Source organism: Echiichthys vipera, assembly GCF_963691815.1.
Source record: "Echiichthys vipera genome assembly, chromosome: 5".
Classification (NCBI taxonomy): domain Eukaryota; kingdom Metazoa; phylum Chordata; class Actinopteri; order Perciformes; family Trachinidae; genus Echiichthys; species Echiichthys vipera.
Genome location: NC_139830.1, coordinates 12,808,610 through 12,827,844, shown reverse-complemented (window position 1 = coordinate 12,827,844; position 19,235 = coordinate 12,808,610). Strand labels below are relative to the sequence as shown.

The window sequence follows — 19,235 nt, the reverse complement described above, 5'->3', positions numbered from 1 at the left end:
GAAACATATGACGAATTCAAACATCTTTTACGGACTTTGAGCAGCGATGGTTGACGGCATTCAAAAACATTCCCACGGGCTGCCACAGGAGAGGATATCGAATATCACTAAGCAACATTGTAACTCTTGAAACGACTGCTTCTTATTTGATTTAATTCACATTATTAGTAACACATAATTATTCAGACCGGAGCAAACAAACAATAGGTGTGAAAACGCTCTTAGACTTTTCAGACAATCAGCTATGTGTGTTACATCAGCTGCATACCTCATGTTTGATGGAGCGTGCTCCGTAATGCATATTATACCCGCCCGCCAATAGGTCCAGAACCGGGCGCTCCCACTGAAGAGTGATGTCATGGCGCTGCTTAGCCTAATGACAGAGAAGAGAAGAGGGTAATTGGGTGTGCTGATGTTAAAAAACGGATCTTCAGTAGACAAGAGTATCACAAACAACCAATCAGAAAGGGAGGATGCGGGAGAAGGAGACAAATGCAGACGCAGAGAGGAGATACTGTCGAGCAGCATGTCTGCCAGCGCTAATCAACAGGCCCTTAATGCGCTTTAATCAAACACCAGTCAATAGTAGCGATCAGAGCTGCTCATTTAGCTTCTGATGTTAACACACAATAATTACGATGTCACGTTATAAACACTAATACTACAACGTTACAAATACCGTATTAAATGCAATAATGACAGCACTAAACATTTAATTTATTTAATATAAGTGAGTGACAAACATTCGGCTCATGAGGATTCTGTAATAATGAGATTTCTGCAGTGAGCACTACGGCCCCAAACACACACAGACATATTGCAAGACATAAACACTTAAAACATTAAAGATAACAGAAACATGAAGAAAAAGATCCACAAGATAACACACAAGAACACACACAGAGCAACATTCAAAGGACAAAGGACAAATGCACAGAGGGAGAGTCTTGAGTCAGGTTCCTATCAGTTGCCTGCAGGGCCCATGCTGGCTGTCAGGACACCAGCTGTAATATTAATAATTAAATATTGATGAAGGCTCCACATGTTAAACACTGTAATCACATTATAGTGAGTAGTAGTGGCACATAATATTGATCTGCGTGTGTTCCTGCACAGCTCAGCGGCTGTAAGCAGGGCCTTCCAACCCCACTGGAGGGACACACATTATAAATGTAGGATGCTGTGAAGACGCACGGTGTTACAGACCTTCTTGGCCCAGAAGTGGAGCTCTTTGCTGACCAGTTGAAGCAGCTCTGAGTGACAGAATGGCAGGAAGTATACAATTTCATTGATCCGGCCCAGAAACTCGTCCCTCCGGTAATGAGCCTGGGGAGGAACCAAAGAATCACAATGACAACCAAAGCCTCTTAAGCCAATAACAGTACAGTGCTGGAGAGAAGCAAATGGTAAAACTGCAACATTTGTCTGTGATTACACCGAAACAAGGTGGGTTTTATCTGTGTGTGTTTGCGTAACCGAGTTACCTTCAGGATCGGTCGAATCACAGATTCTTTAAACTGTCGGGAGATTTTGATGTCATCACTTTTCTGTACATCCTCTGGGGGAAAACACAACATAAGCATTCATTTCACTTTGCCTCTATTCACCTGACCTTTGGTTACCTGGTGGCTCTGTATGTCTTTATAGTGTTGTACCGAATCACTAGTTTGTGTGAACTAATAGAATCACAATGTACAATTCATGCAGCAGCTGGAGTGTATGATGTACATAACAAATGCAAGTGTAAAGGCTGGTGTGCATCATTAGGGCCCAGGCATGAACTGCCTTTGTGGGCTTAAAGTCCTGATGGTGGTGCGACAACAACTATCTACAGTTTAAAACTTTGACAATTCATAACAAATCAGTCATACGTGCTGGCACTTTGCAACTTTCACCGAAATGTCAGCCCAGGTGAGAAGAAATGTTCTTTTGCTTCGAGCTTAAAGGAATGAACCAGTCCATCACTCCTTCAAAAAACTGTAAAATAATTAAACCTCCCACAATTTTGGCTCAACTGACACCAAAGTGGCAACACTGCATCTCCAGACTGTCCTCCACAAGCGACCCAGCCAGATGTTTGATTCATCAAAGATTTAGCCCACAGTGCATCACAATGTTTTACTTTAACAGAACTGTAAACAACTACAGAAAATTCTTTCTAATGTTCATGAAGAAAAATAAATCAATGTCGTGGTAGAGAAATTCCACCATTTTATCACAGAAACTGTATTTTAGATTGTATCCTCATGTAAACTATTGCAGTCAAAGGAAATAGAGCATCTTTAAAACGCACAGATGATGTCCTACCATCAAGTGTTTAATTTTGCACATATTTCAGATCATAAATAATTAAATGTGTGTTTCTCTCACCGAGGTTGTCGGCCAGCTTTCTGCGGCTGGCCACCTCAGCTTCCTGGCGAAGCTGCAGTGCGTGCTGGGCGATTTCCTCACTTGCGATGTTAGATGTCATGATGAAGATGGCATCTTTGCATTCGATGGTCTTCCCCTTACCGTCTGTGAGGCGACCCTGGCAGATGAACAGTAGCAACGACAGAGAAATCAACTCATCAGGGTTACATTTGCAAATGTTTTATCCAACAGAAACAGGATGAATCTAACTTTACAAAGGGAAAATATCTATGCTCATTTACGTGTGTTTGCGTTTGTACACAGGGCGGCAGTAGCTCAGTCAGTGGTGACTTGTCTTGCCCAACTGCTCGGGGCGCCCTGTCCATGGGCAGCTCCCTCCCTTTGACTTCAGTATTAGGTCTTGTTTGCATGTATGTGTATTTTGGGCCTGTGTGTACAAATTGAATTTCTCCACGGAGATTAATAAAGTATATATTCTTCTTCTTCCTCTACACACCTCGTCAAAGAGCTGCAGCATGATAGTAAGAACATCAGGGTGGGCCTTGTCTACTTCATCAAACAGGACAACAGCGTTAGGACACGCCCTCAACAGCTTGGTCAGCTGACCCCCTTCCTCATGTCCCACATATCCCGGAGGGGAGCCAATGAACTTCGCCACCTGAGAGACAAGGGAGAGAAGGTGCACACAACAAGTTTAACAGTGTAACACGAAAAAGTATTTTGCCAGAATCACACTGCATAAAAAATCCTGAGGTGAAATGATTAGATGTGGTTCTTGAACGTCCCAACATGCAACTCTGAATCACTGATTAAATGCATTCATCACCAAAGCTACACAAAGAAGGGCAAAAACAACATTAATTCTGGTTTATGCGTCCATTATGAGTACATAAACTGAATTAATCCAATGTGTCAGTACTATGCATCTGACAATGAATGAACCTCTGTTGAAGCAACACATTATGTGTGATTCAGTCATTAGAAACAAACACTCTGACTACTTCCTGACTTCACACTAATGTACTTGGAAAGTAAGTAAAGTAAGTAAAGTAAAAAAGAAGTAGCGTACCTCATGTTTTTCCTGGAACTCGGACATGTCCATGCGGATGAAGCCCTGCAATCACACGATGGGTTAACCTCCGCAAGAGGCACAACATGCTGCTGCATCAAGTGTGTATCTTGGTGTTGAACATGTGCCATTAATGGTTACCATGGAAACCAACAGAAATTGAATTCTCTGTCATTTCTTCACAGCCGCTACATTAAATGTCTGTGTTTTGTATCTACGAGAAGACCTGTTTTCCACCTACTGACTGAATGTTAAAAGTGTGTGTGTGTGTGTGTGTGTGTGTGTGTGTGTGTGTGTGTGTGTGTGTGTGTGTGTGTGTGTGTGTGTGTGTGTGTCTAATGCTACATAACATACCTTTTTTATGTCCTTGTGCATGTAGCGAGCCACCTGTTTCGCCAGCTCTGTCTTTCCTGTGACACCCGACATCGACGGGTCAGACAGAACAGAGACATCGTTTCATTATTCAGCTTCTCCATTTAATTACAAAAAGCAAAGCGAAAAAAATAGTATAAACAACCCCCCCCCCCTTTTTTTTTGGAGGGGGGGGGGAGTACATCATTATGCAGAGATTTCAGGAAAAACAAGCTTTCTCATTTCAGACAGGAAGACCATCTCTCTCTCCTGTTCTAAGTGCTGGCCTAACTCCCAGTGCCTCCCTCTACAAAGCTTTCAATCATCTCCTGCTCTCCAGAAGCACACATTATGTTTGTTGCTAAATTATTCTGCATATAAATGCTCATATATGATATTGATGTCTTGTGTTTGGTATGCGTACGGGTATGATGATTGTGTGTGTGTGTGTGTGTGTGTGTGTGTGGAAGGCTGTGTGTCTTGTTGCTGTGTTTAATATTGATGTCTCTCGGCCACTGTTTGTCGCTGAAGGCAACAGAGAATATGAACACCGTCTCTCCTTCATCTATCTCTCTGGCCTGTCATCTCACCATCTCCCTCTTTTTTAGCCATCTATCTGGCCCCTTAATTTCCCTCGGTCTCCCTTTTTCCTTTACTGCAACACACACACATGCACTCACACTTCTTCATCTCTCTGTCGTTTGAGAACATTTAAGCTTTTCTCTGAACTGGAGACGTCATGTTTTGTCCTTTAATATTGGATATCTGCTAATATCTCAATACAGCTCCATAGTGCACACTTAGCTTAAAGAAGCCCAGCCTCATAACTAGGGATGTCCGATAATATCGGCCCTCCGATATTATCGGCCGATATTGAGTTAAAAATGTAATATCGGGAATTATCGGTATCAGGTTTTTACAACCGATGTTTTTTTCTGTAGGCTTCAGCATTTCCGAGGCTGCATGAATGCAACATGGGACGTTTACAGGCGCGTGCTTGATGGTGTTTAACAACAACAACACGCCAGACTCGTAGGTTGCTAACCGTAGCTAACAAGCTTGCTCGCCCGGTGCATGAGATGTCCGTGGTTTGGAAGTATTTCCGAGTGTCACCTACTAACACTAACAGCATATATCGGTATCGGGTGATATCAGTATCGGAAATTAAGGGTTGGACAATATCAGAATATCGGCAGAAAAGCCAATATTGAGCATCCCTACTCATAACCATTAAAACCAAATCGTGTTCTTCTTATACTGTTTGTTTTGTGCAGCATTTTTGCCTTTATGTGAGTGTGTGGATCTGCAGAAAGATCAAGACAGAATTTAGACAGTCTCAATTCATCCCCACCATCCCCAGTGGTAATCTTTAATTTAAAAACAGTTTTGTGTTGTTTCCGAGGTTTGATCACTCTCAACACTTTGTGTAGAAGAGGTTTTATCCAGTGTTGTAACGCGCAATCAGCAGTTTTTTTTGTGGTTGTTTTTGTTAAAGATTATTTTTGTTCAGTTTTCAAGCAATAGAACAGACAGGAAATGGGGTGAGAGAGACAGGGGGAGAACCCACGGCCGCTGCTTCGAGAACCTTCAGCCTCTTTACATGGGACGGCTGCTCTAACCACTGTGCCACCGGCCGCCCCACAATCAGTTGTTTTTGACAGCGAGTGCACCCAGAGCTCAAAGGGATGTAATGAACAAGATATAGAAATGTATATGAAATGAACTATGATGCGTGAGTATGACGCTTCATAAAATTGATACCGATCAATTAAAAAAAAAAAATGCATTGATCGGTCCTGAAACATACTCACACATCCCAGTTCTAAACCTTTATCCATAAGCATGCTGCACACCCACTGTTTGTCTTTCGTCTATATCTTTGTAGACTTTGTTTTACTGTGTAATAATATGCACATCATTACCAGATACTATCCTGGTTCATAACCTTTGTATCGCTGGCAACATCTCAAATTTTGTGAGTGATTCAAGATCGTCTGTAGTTGCAAATTTCCCCGCTGTGGGACTAATAAAGGATTATCTTATTTAATCTTAGTTCCCCCCAGATGGAAATTGATTGATGACTCATTTTATTATCCCTTAAGGAAAATTGATTGCTAGACATTCGAGCCAATCAGAGCCTTTGTGGGCGGGACTAAATCTGGTGACACTGCCAAGCTGCAGTGTCACCAGATTTAGTCAGACAGGTTGTGACATTAAAAACACAGTCGCTGTTGTGAATAACTGCGCGTCCAACAACAGAAAACATTTACCAAATCAATGATTTCATTCTTTTCCAGTTCCAACTACTTTTACTTGCATAAATTGCTTGTTTATTGTAATAACAAAAACACAATTAAGCACATAAATGACAGGTCGTTTAGCTGTATTTCCAATTAATCAATTCAGTAGACATGTGAGAAACAGTCAAGAAAAGTTTAACCTCTTTTTCTTTTCACGCAGTAAATTATGACCCTTTGGAGACAAACTCCTTCACTGGACACACTCAGTTTGTGTTTACGTTTAACAGTGTGACAAATGCTTTTGTTTGTCTGTATGTATTCAGCAAACTTCAGAAACTTAACTTACTCAAGTGGTCTGTTTATTTTGGCAGCTACTTTCAAGAAACTGAAGAGTTTTTTTTGTTGCCATCGCTTCATGAGATCAATTGAGGGACGTGTTGAAAAGAAAGATAAAGGGAGTGATTTACCGATTCCTGATGAGCCGAGGAAGAGGAATACGAGAGGATGCTCTTCGTCGTACCAACCGTTCTCCTTCCTCCTGATGGCTACAGAGCGCAGAGAGAGAAAGAAAAACAGGGACCATTATTTCAGCCATTTGCATTTGTTGACTTTGCTTTTGCATCAAGTCTTCTGAGTTTCACCCGGCTGAACAGAGTTGACCCGAGGGCGACGGGTATCCCAGAAACTATGATAAAAGAGCGAGAGAGCAGGGATGAGAAAAGGGTCAAGACATTTGGTGGAGAGAAGAAAAAAAAAAAAAAGGAAACCAGAGAAAAACAGAGCAAGAGAGTAAGATGAGGAACCTCCAGAAAGCTACCCACGCTGCCTCTCTTCCCCCCTCAGTCAGTGGGGCCATTAGCCAGCAGTAATTGTGTTAGCCTCCCTGGCGCGGCCATGGTGAAATCAGTTTAGCATGGATCGCAGCCTCTCTCACGCACACACACACACACGCGCGCGCGCGCACACACGCACACACACGCACACACACACACACACACGCTTGCTTAAGGAGGAGTGCCTACCCAACCCTGCCATCACCCCAGCAACCACACTCACACAAAGACAAGATGATGAGGTGGATCGGAGGGGAGTAAAGAGTGTATTTGGCCCGTGGTTTCAGCCGCTCGACGGAGAAGCAGAACAACCTCGTCCAAAATCTGAACCCGCTGAGAGGCCGAGGCCAAAAACCAGAGCCGTAGACAAGCAGGGTTTGGCCAACAGGATCAGAACAAGTCAGTGGCACTGGAGCCAAAAAGACCTTGGGTTTGAATCCACCGGCAGGCCGTAATGTGTGGCTTTCTTCCGGCTGTTTACCGGCCTCTTCTCACAGTCCAAAGACATTCATCTTAAATGAACTGAACTCTCTAAAGTGCCCGTCAATGAGCAGGTATACAAGAGTTGATTCTTGATTTAAATCTTTATAAAGGCGACAAAGAAAAAGACCACAGTTCCCTTTATGAACCATGCATCCACCTCAACCCCTCTCAGCACAACTGACGCCGACAGACCTACTGCTGCAGAGCTGGTGTATCGACCTTTACGCGGTGTGATCGTTCTTACAGTCCGCAGGATCCTGTGTAAAAATACATTTAGCTTTAGCTTCATTTCACTTTTCATATTTAGGTAATGCAAAACAGATATTGCCCTTCACCTCGTTGCTTAAGGTGCATCAGAGTCAGTGTCTTATTGTTTTCACATGCAAACCTTTATCTGCTCCGCTCACTGTAAACTGTAACACACTAAGATGTGCCTTAGTTATGTTTTATATCTTTAATGCCTGTTGGGGAGGATTGTGTTCATATTTGCTTTGACATAGTCTGATTTTGTTTGACACATATAGAGATATTTGTTCAATGGCTCTCACTATGTTATTGCTCTTTTTTTGTTTTGTTTGCATTTCTTTTGGGGGGATGAGATCTTGAAAAAGAAATGACTTACTTTACTAGGAGCTAGGCAATGTGGACAAAACCTTCATTCCTGATATATTTCATATCTCCATAATGATATATAATTACAATATAGCATGTTTTCTGGTAATTCAATAAATAAATAACAATAAATACGTTTCTGAAATAACCACATGATAAAGCCTATTTTGTATACTTCTGTGTGAATTAAATACTTGACAAATGAAAAGGATAAAGACTTTTCTAATTTTATTAAGAACTTTGAAATTCCTTGGTTTCTTAATCTTTTTTTGTGGCAAGGACCCTTAAATTCATACACACGGACCCCCATTGATAATATGTCGCTTCAAGAAGAATATGTACTTAATTAATCTCCGAGTAGAAATTCATTATTATTGTACACACAGGCACAAAATACACAAACACACATGCAAACAGGACCTAATGAAAATAGCACCCAGCACCAGATTTGGTTTCTCAAAGACATTAGCAAAGCTACACAAACCTCAGGTCGACCTATTTTAACACAGAGTTTAACTATATATTTTTAACGTTACAGTTATGGCTGAAAATGAAATAAAAAAGTTTGATGATTTAACATATTTAAGCAAAGTAAATCAACCGGCAGTTGTCTACCATGAAGTGATAGTTGTTGTTAGCGTGACTGTGGAGGAAGTTAAACCTGAGGAGAAGAATCAATCACGACTCTTCCTCACATTGGACTCACCTCTGAAATAGTGAAAACAAACCATTTCTCTTGGGGACCCCCTGGAAACCCCTCAAGGACCTCAGGGGGTCCAATGAACACTGGTTGAGAGCCACTGGTCCACATGAGGTAAATATTTAATAACCCTGGGCGGCACGGTGTTGTGGTGGTTAGCACTGTCGCCTCACAGCAAGAGGGTTCCTGGTTCAAATCCTGAGACCCTTTCTCTCTGGGTTCTCCGGCTTCCTCCCACAGTCCAAAGACGTGCATGTGTTAGGTTAACTGTTGACTAAATTGTCCAATTACCCATTTGTCTCTATGTGCCCTGTGATAGACTAGCGTCCTGTCCAGGGTGTACCCCGCCTCACGCCTGATGTAAGCTGGGATCGGCTCCCGCGACCCCGATAGGGACAAGCGGTTGAAGATGAATGAACGTACGGCTGCTGTTTTTGACAATGCGATAGAAGCGATATAGAAAAATACATATGATAGACATTTGTATAGTATATATTATTGTGTGCATTTTGTAATGGGCCATGTTAATACTGTCACCTCAGGTCAACTTTTCTGAGCCGGATAGACACAAAAACACGCAGCAACGCACACAGTCCGTCTTTGGCTTCTACTTAACTTCACCTCTGGGTTGTAAATGTAAGCAGTTAAAACACGAGGTCCTGCACGTCTTTCACATCAAAGGTTCGGAAGGCTGCTCAATTTATACATTTGTCCTTTATTTTATGACTAGCTCTCAGCTTAAATGTCTCTAGTTAGCGACACAGTTGGAGTCAACAGATTTAATAGCCTAATGCATCTGAGAGCTGTCAGTTTCTTGGCATGTTATCGCGTGCAGCCAGAAGAAGATAAGTGGTGGGAGACCACTGTGGCCAAGATGCTAAAGTGAACACAGGAGAACCAAAACTTCAATTCAATTTTCTGCAGCAGCCGACAATGAGTCCTTTCCTGCTCACTTATTGTAATCTAAAAAGGGGCTCTGCGTTCGATGCAGTGAGGCTAAAACACTTCACGACAGACATCGGATCTGAGTGTTAAACTAGCTTCTAATAGCTGATAATCATAAAGAACAGAGGCTCGGCAGGAGGAGAGGAGGAGAGATGACACGGCAGAGAGGGAAGCAGCAGGAGGAGCGGAGATAAGGAGAGGAAAGAGGAGTAAGGATGTAGGAGGAGATAAAGAGGGAAAAGAGAGGAGTGATGGAGATAAGGAGACAGAGAAACAAACCAGCGTGTCAGAGATGGACACAGAGATGAATAGTGACAAGAGGGGGCTCCGGAGCTCCGTCTGCTTTATCAATGGCTGCGTGAATGACAGCGTAACCTTCTGTGTGTGTTTTAGCTGATTGAGACCGACTTTGACAGAAGGGCACATTGACATTTCTCAGAGGACCCTGACGACAACAACAAGGAAAGGAAGGAGACACAAAACAAATGAAAGCTTGCTCTCTCTCGCTCTCTCTAACACACATGCATGCAAAAACACAAACACACACACATACACACACACACTCACAAAAACACACTCAGAGCGGTGTGTATTGGGCAGGTCTGGTTGGCTCTAACATGATTACAGAGGGATGATTCTCCTCAATAACTCTTAGCCCTGAGAGCTAAACCTGGATCAATCTAACCTCCTTCCTGTGTGTGTGTGTGTGTGTGTGTGTGTGTGTGTGTGTGTGTGTGTATTTAGTGCATCTCGACTTGTGGTTGTGCATGTTGCTGCAGGCCAGCTGTTCATCATGAGGAGTTCAGGTGGAAACAGCCATGACAACACACCAAATGCAAAATATGAAGGGGGAAAAAAAAGCTCATTTATTTTCTCAACTTCTGGTTTGCAAAATACATAAGTACAGTTTATAGACCATATCAATATTGATAACTAATGTTGAAATGATACGTTTATTTATCAAAGGCGGATGGAAGTAAAAAGGATCAAAAACTTGAATAATAATGTCCAGGTACAGTGTTTAAGGTGTCCTCGACACATCATCAATCATTGTCCTCCCAGCCTTTTTTTTTTAATTATTATTGTTGTTAGTTTTATATAGTTTGTATATTAATATGTTTTAATTATTTTCATAAATAATTGTATGACTTTATTATCATTTATCTGTCTGTCTTGTTAATTTTACTACTTTGAATGAGGGAATGAGTTGTATTGTTCTGCAAACTGTTAATAGTTTAAGTAATTTACCAGGAATTAAAGCCAAATATTTGCTATTTCCTGCTTCTCAAATGTGAGGGTTTTGTTTATTTTTTTAACTGAATATTTTGGACTGTCGGAAATGAAACTACTAATTTCAAGACATTACCTTTGTCTCTTGGAAATTGTAATGACATTTTTGCTTTTATAGGGAGAGAGAAGAGGTTTCTTCCCGTCACGGACATTTTTATCGCTCAAAGAACTCATGATATATAGTAAAATATTAGGTTGTATGTAATGCTTCTGCGATTACATAATCTGTACATGTGCAGCTCTTTTCTCTCTATCTGTACATCCCTTTTACATTTGTTGTCTCCTTATCTGCAGTATATCTCTTCCGCCCTTTCCTGGTCCCATCTCCTCATCTCTAAATCTCCACTTCCCCTCTCGGACTCTCTGACTCTGCCAGAGGTTGGCTCATCCCTGCTCCCGCTCATCTTTGATAAAACTGACAAAATAGCACGACACAAGGATAAATGTACAGTAGATAACGTGGGTTTTTGTTAATATCATCGCAGATGGATCCTTTTTTAAGCGTCCCACATGTTCTACTGCTTTCAGCATGTGTGTGTGATATATTCACTGTAATACTTCTCAGAGATCAATAAGCTGTTCCTTTATCACTGCGGCGACGTCTTCTATGGCTTTCAGGACAATTTGCCATGATAACAACAATCATTCATCAACTTGCCAAAGACTACAAGTCCCACGATTCCCTCTTACTACCGACTCCCAGCTGAACGTACGCTGACACATCACTGTTTGTATTTTGCTTTATGGACATCCATAGTTTGTATTTTCAGAAGAGTGATTAAATGTATTTATTTTTTGATCCAGTCCAGAAGCAATGCTTACAAACTCTGCAGTATTTGCTCTCACGTAAACACTACAGATTATAATATCTTCTAGCTTTGGGAGTGAGTTGATTATTTTCACAAATCTGTCCAACATCATAAAAATAACACGCAGTGTCTTGCTTTCGCTGCAGAAGCCTTTCTAAACACACACACACACACACACACACTCCCTCTCTCTCTCATCTGCGGATCAATACGTGGCCTCCATGGATGCCTGGTGTAATATCAGCTCTTTACTGTCTGCTGTGTTATTGTGCTCTAACTCATCCTCCCTCCTCTTCTCTATGCATTACACTCGCTCTCTTTGTCTTTCTGTCAGTACTGCGAGCTTTCTGGTTCTCAGACACTTGCTCACACTCTGCCGTCTCCTCCCATCAGTGTTCCTGTCTCTTTTTTGTCTCCCTGTTGCCTCCATTTGTTTTACCCCGTCTCATCTGTTTTTTTCCTCTTCCTGTCTCCATCACTTTTGCCTTTTGCCTGTCCATCCCTCACTCCCGTGTGTTTCAAGACGGACAGCGCTGCAAAAGGCAGCAGCGGTGATGGAAAGATGCAGAAGGCGGGCCACAGAGTAGAAGTAGGAAAGGACAGAAGGGTGAAGGAGAAAGAGTGGGAGTGATGAGCATCAAGGGGGTAAAGAGAGAGAGAAATGGAGGGAGACACAGAGGAAAGAAAGAAAGGGGAAGAGAGACAGAAAGAGGGAGGGAAAAGAGGTGGAGGGGGGGTCTGTAGTATGTCTCCTCTCTCTGTAATTGTGTTAACTGGCGGCTCCAAGCCTGGCCTCTTCGGCTGTTACACACGCACACACATATGCACACAGCACCTGTGTATGCCTGACAGACAGCTCATTCATCACAATTAACCAATTACAGCCTCCGCCAGTCTGTCTGAACCCGCCTACTGCGGGAGAGATGGCAAGGGGGGGGGGGGGGGGGGGGTCAGCATGAGAGGAGAAAGGCGGGGAATGCAAAACAGAAACACGCCGAAAAAAAGAGAAAGAAAGAAAAACAGAAAAAGGAAAGACATTGTTGTGTATCAGCTGCATATAATGTTCCACTTGTGTGTTTACCTGAGGCCACTATATTGATGGCCCCCTCCTGTCCGATGATGTGCTCCTTCAGCCTCCTCTCCAGGGGGAACCTCCGCCTCTCCTCCGCCTCCCGCCGAGCTTGCGCCTCCTGGAACTAGATGGTGGTTCAGAAGGCGGTGAGACGGTCAATGAATCAGGAAGAGAAACGAGAGACATGTAAGAAAAATCAACTCTCCAGGAAATGGCATTGAAGAGTTTACAAGTGGGCTTTTCTTTACTCCTCTTTATCATCATCATCTTCACCACCTTTGCCAACTTCACAGCTCATCCCCACAACAGAGAAACGAGTGAGAGACCAAACCTAGACAGAAACCATCTAACGCAGAATCTATTCTAGATAACAATAGAATAAAACAATAAAACCGTATCTCCCTCTTTTTCGTATTAACGGTTTGTGGTGTTTTTCAGTCTCTCTGCTCCCATCACTCCCTTCCTCCAACGCTCTACGTCTCTATCTGCCTTTGCCTTCATTTGTCGAGCAAATGTTTCCTCTGTTCCGCTGATTTGATCTCTTTCCACCACTCTTATCTTCTTTCTTTACCTTTATTTTCACATGCACTTCCCCATGAGTTTCCCCTCTTTCTTACTCTCTTTCTCGCAGACACCCCCGCGACTCATTCATCCTCTCCTCTTTGTCTTCTCAGACTCCAGGTTGTCACCCTGCAGTGGAGGCAGGCTGTTTATTCTCTCTCTCCATCTTGTTTAGCTCTGGCCTGCTGTCAGACTGGTAGATAAGTGCGGGTAACTCAGGTTTTATTTAAGAAAAACAGCTGACCCCACCTCTTAACTGCTGTATGCCTGTGAGATACAGAGAGCTGAGCAGCGAGGAGTCCCAGCTTCAGTTGAAACTTAACCGAGCTTCAAGGTCACCCTCGAGCAAAGTTCCTTCAAAGTTCATTTTTTACCGATTGTGACAATACCAACCGATCCAAGAAGATATTAGAATCTTTTTATTATTTACTATTAACAGATACCATTCTTAGTGTTTTAATAAAACATTTGTCAGGAGGTTATTGCCCTTGCATGTGCATAAAGTGATGAATCAAATCTCCATGTACTGATGAATACATTACTTTATTAAGATAAGATATTCCTCTATTAGTCCCACAGAGGGGAAATTTCTTATTCACAGCAGCAAAGTGGATAGCACACAGAGGAAGCATCAATAAGAAACAATAAATTGTAGATATTTTATATAATATCTTTATTATATAATATATTTTAGACCAAATATCTTGATTTCAACATTGTTATGTGAATATTCTGGAGACAACTGACGATATATTAAAGACACTTGACTGCTGCCCATTCGTTTGTTTGATTCCAGATTATATCTAGTCCCATATAACACTGACTACATTTACATGCGTGAAATATTCAGGTTGAAACAAACAATATTCCTCCTTAGCTGCTTCAATTGCTAAGGAAAATGATCGGTGTTTGACAGGGGTCGATGCTCTCACATATGGAAAAGTGGAGCGCCGCTTGTGCCATTTTGCTTATTTGCATCAACTTTTAAAAAAAAGTTTTCTACTACTACTACTTGTTCGACCATGCGAACGCAAAGCCTGCCTCTTTCATTCCTTCAACCAGCGTCTTGAAAAGGCTGGTGTTGAAATGTTTGCACACCTGTTGATATCTCAAGTAGGTGCGTTTCTCCCCCCCGCCCATAAATGTGGGCTTTTCTTTTGGGCATGCATCTCTACCCCAACCTTACAAACTGTAGGTTATTTGTTTTTTGTACAACGCACAGAACTGACCGTAAACAGGCAAGAGACTGTGTCGCAAACTGCAAATTGAGACGCATATTCCAAGTGTGCTTTTATAGATTCCCAAACAATGCTCCTACAACCGGAATAATACAGGCATATATTAATGGGAAAATGCTATACAAGGCCTAACCTCTTGATAACCCTAACTTCTAAAGGGAATATGCAGTTTACATGACCCGAATCATATGCAGAATAATAGTGGAGTACTACTGTGCATGTAAACGTAGACAATATCTACATGTCATTGATATATAATCCAACTTTACTCTTCAGCACATGCTTTTAACCCCAGTTAACCTCTACCAGCTTTCACAAGTCTAACACTCAATAGCACCTGTCACTCAGTCAACAGACTGACACAGACCTCCTGATGAGTGTGTGTCTGTGTGCGTGAAGGCAAGTAAATGACGCAGATGTCTGCTGAGTGAATAGTGCCGAGTCATTCAGACCAGGCCACAGGAAACGACTACAGCATCAAAACAGCAGTGTGCCTGGAAACTAATTCTGTTTTAATTGCTTACACATTCTGCACAGCTCGTACGGAAGAACAACGTCAGAGTTTGTGTGTGTATGAGTGTGTCTTACCTTGCCCTCAAACTCCTGCAGTACTGTGCCCACTTCTCCCTCCTTCGCGTAGGACCGCGCCGTGTGTCCCAAACCATTGGTCTGCAGGGGGTTGGCACCTGTATGCAACACACACACACACACACACACACACACACACACACACACACACACACACACACACACACACACACACACACACACACACACACACACACACACACACACACACACACACACACACACACACACACACACACACACACACACACACACACACACACACACACACACACACACACACACACACACACACACACACACACAAAAGACAGAATGAGCTGTAAGTGCTACAAGAATACACACACACTGCCTCAGCAGGAGGGTCAAAACGTCGATGGAGGAAGAGAGGTTAGGGGTGAGAAGTCACATGGGTTCAGGGGTCACTGAGACTAACTGCAGTGAAGCAGTAGGGTGATGCAATGACCCTGTAGGGGGTTTCATATCTGCAACGCGTGCCAATAACACACTTTGACCCCTACAGCCGCACACCAACACCCTGGATTATTATAGGATCTATAACACTGTAGGTTGTTGCAGGTTGGGGGCCGTTGCACACACTTCACACAGCAGGAGGGGGTCAAACGCGGGAAAAATTTTGTTAAACAGATTTTTTATTTAGGGGTCGGAGTATGAACGAGGAAAGTGCACATGTAAAGTGTGCCAGGACTTGTCAGGGAAGGTGGTTAGCGGTGCCTTCTGCCCTGACCTGTGCCACCACTCTCAACACAGAGTCACCAACGCACACGTGCCTCCATCTGACTCTTTATAGTCCTCCTAAAGACCTGCTCTCTCCTGTCTGCTACTGTTTTCATTGTTTTTCCTTTTTCCGATTCTACCAGAACTTCTTGTAATTGGTCCAAAACATCTGTCTCATCCCCCTAAAAGAAATTCACATTAGAAACGAACCCTTCCAGCTCAGTTTGATCTGAACTGAGACCACCTCTTTTCGTTGTTTGGTCCCGACCATGGTCCAGGGGAGGTTTCACACCTGAAATTTTGTTTCAGATCAAACTGAAATCAGGAAGTCCAGACCAAACAAAGCAGGTTTGAAAGACAATACTGAAATTCATGAGATCTTTGACTAATTGTGACACTTTTTGAAGATATATTACATTTGGCTTTATCTAGAGTATATTAAAGTCTCCACTCAGCTTTCAGCTGATGAGGGCAGATATTTCTGAATCTGAAAAACCACATTAGTGACCACTGTAGTGAATGTACAGGATGTTAAATGGTGCACTAAGAGCCAGATGACCCATCTGAAGTTTCTGTGTGAGCTACAAACTACAAACAGTATATGTAATCACTTCACAGGCGCTGGTTGTTCCTATCGCTCCGAGCACCGACCGCAGAGACTAATAATCACTGTGGTGATTATCGATAAGCCCCTAAAATTTGTGACCTGCTCACGAAGCTATCGATCCTGACAACAATACACCACTAACGCCCCCACCCACCAAAAACATGAGGGAGGAAAGCAATAAAGTACCGACACACACACACACATACACATACAGGACATAATAAATAGCATCATTTAGGGCTTTAATATCAGGCCAACCCTCTGGGCCATAGCACTTTATAACAGGATCAACACTAACGACAGTCACACAAACAGACACACACGCCAGCTGAACATGCACACACAAACACACACACGCATACACAGGATCCCTTCATTAGGAGTGCTTTAGTTATGCCTATTAGGAGTCCCCTCCTCTTTCCTATTTCCTCCTCCCTCTCTTTCACTGCAGCTGGTGGGAGAGAGCCCCTGCTGGTCTTTGTGTGTGTGTGTGTGTGTGTGTGTGTGTGTGTGTGTGTGTGTGTGTGTCCTTGTATCTGTATTGTGTGCGTCTGTGAGCATGTGTGTCTCTTCTGGTCTCCTACCACCTACGGAGCCGTCCATTACAGAGTGCCTGTGGCCGCGGGCCTGATGTGGAGCCTGGGGAGAAGCTAGAGAGCCTCCGCAGGTAGGTGCGAGGGACTGTGGGGCAAGGAGAGGCCCTAGGGTGGGCCTGGAGAATGTGATGGATGGAGATGTGAGTCGAGGGCTGGCTAAGGCCAAAAGAGCAAACCCACGGCTCGTCAAAAACATGGACGCAAACAAACACAAGGGAAATAAAGTATGGGATACACACAACTCCAGAACACACACAAACACACAAAGGGAAGATGATGCACAATCAGAGGACACACACACACAAATCCACACAGATGTCCTGAAGCTGTGGCAGTTTATAAGATTTTTTTGTGACGTAAAAAAAAAAAGGCTGCAAGGAGGAAAATGGATTTTTTAAATGACAAGCTTTGCCAAGAATAATTAAACACTTTAAAAACTTTAAATACGCGCCGATTCACAGTGACTCTCACATGCACATGGGCAGCAACGTGTTGGTGTTTGACAGTGTGTGATGGTGCGATTGTTATTGGCCATGATGGTGGCGCCAAGCTGGCAACAACCCAGTCGGGCGAGTAAAAAACCTGCCCTGCCTTTAATCAGATTGACTTAAAACAAATGTCTCTGCTTTGTGAAATTTCTTACCTTTTTAATTCAAAAATGCGTCTGCGGAACATTTGATCGAGTTAGAAGAAGTGATTTGTTTAAGCGTACAGAGTGCTTACTGACGCAGGGGTGAGACGGGAGAGACAGGCAGACAGAGCTTTGGATGCATCATCCATCATAAAAATAAACAAGACATTAATACTAGTTTGTGCGTGTGTGTGTGTAGGTAGTGACGGTGGTTGGGGTGTTTAATCCAAAAAATGGAAAAATGTTGTTTTTTTTAAGATTAAAGACATATCAGACTAGAAAGCAAAAACTACAAATGTCCCCCCAAGTTAGGATTCAAAACATATCAAAAGGATGAAAGCATACATGAATATATGAATATTTTAATGAATGAAATGGAGACTTGAGTGCACAAGCACACACATGCACTCACAAAAGACATACATACGTATACTAACTCACAAAAGGCACACACATCCTGCGATTGTGGAGTTACCCCAAGGGCATGTTCTGTGCGGAGGTCACAGTTCAACTAGGCCTAGCTTGTTTAAGAGCTGCTCGCCTGGAAACTGAGGGGGGAGACATTGCCCCGAGGGTCTGTGTGTGCGTGCGTGTGTGTGTTTGTGTGTGTGTGTGATTGTGTGAGTGTGTGTGTGCGTGTCAGTGGAGCTGAGTCAACGACAGGTGCGAGTGTAATGGGGGAGAATAGACAGGGGGGTACGAACAAGTGATCAATTTCAAATGTGCTTTGTAATACTGTTTATATTACTCAGGGGTGGAAGCATTAAGACGATGATACATGAAAAGCTTTTTAAAGCTGATGGAGACAATTCTGCCTTCAGCTCTGAGGGCATTATGAGAACCATTTAGTTTGGATAGTAAAGATTAAGGTACGGAGCCTGGCGTGTGTCACGATAAAACAGGGGGGGTCAGTCATTTGTTTCCTCAAATTAATAAATTGCACCCTAGAATAAGTCATTCTTGGACATTATTCAACAATGCAGAAACAGTCTTATCTCATAAAAGCAGGGTGTCACAAAACACAAACTTCAATGTGGCCCGATGTGAAAAATCTAAATAAAACTATGTGAAACCCAAGTGGCCATTGTTTCAGAAGAGTGGCAAAAAAAAGCGTGTTCCAAAAATATGTTGGAAAGAAAAAGGTTGGAGCTGGATTTAAGGGATCTAGAAATGGCATAAACAAAACACACCAGACCTGAAGATTCAGCTATTCAGATATTCCTTCGTTGGGTAGGTGTATTATTTTGGAATTTTAATATTTGTTAGTTTTAGTTTTTTCCAATACAGTAGAATAACAGAAACCTTTTAAATGAATGCTGTTAATAAAACTGAAAAAATCAGCTCAGTGTGAGCGTCTTGACTGAGTCTCATTTCCTCTCATTTTTCTCTCCTCTCCTTTGATCCCACACAAACACACGTTGAGCTGCAGAGAGAAAGATGCAGTGAAGACTCGACAGTCTGCTTATGTGTAGCTACCTATATTAGCTGCTCTGTTTTAACAA

The 19,235-nt window shown here is 42.7% G+C and overlaps 1 protein-coding gene across 1 annotated transcript in view; it reads right to left on the bottom strand.

Annotated features, from left to right (window-relative positions):
* Positions 1-19,235, bottom strand: part of clpb (ClpB family mitochondrial disaggregase) — a 37,103-nt gene that overhangs the window by 1,964 nt on the left and 15,904 nt on the right. The window contains exons 6-15 of the mRNA XM_083914611.1: positions 15,162-15,259; positions 12,784-12,898; positions 6,498-6,575; positions 3,794-3,849; positions 3,440-3,484; positions 2,867-3,028; positions 2,371-2,527; positions 1,485-1,558; positions 1,207-1,326; positions 269-373 (exon numbers count right to left, since the gene is read on the bottom strand). Of these exons, the coding sequence (XP_083770737.1) occupies positions 269-373; positions 1,207-1,326; positions 1,485-1,558; positions 2,371-2,527; positions 2,867-3,028; positions 3,440-3,484; positions 3,794-3,849; positions 6,498-6,575; positions 12,784-12,898; positions 15,162-15,259 (1,010 nt within the window). The remainder of the gene's footprint in view (positions 1-268; positions 374-1,206; positions 1,327-1,484; positions 1,559-2,370; positions 2,528-2,866; positions 3,029-3,439; positions 3,485-3,793; positions 3,850-6,497; positions 6,576-12,783; positions 12,899-15,161; positions 15,260-19,235) is intronic.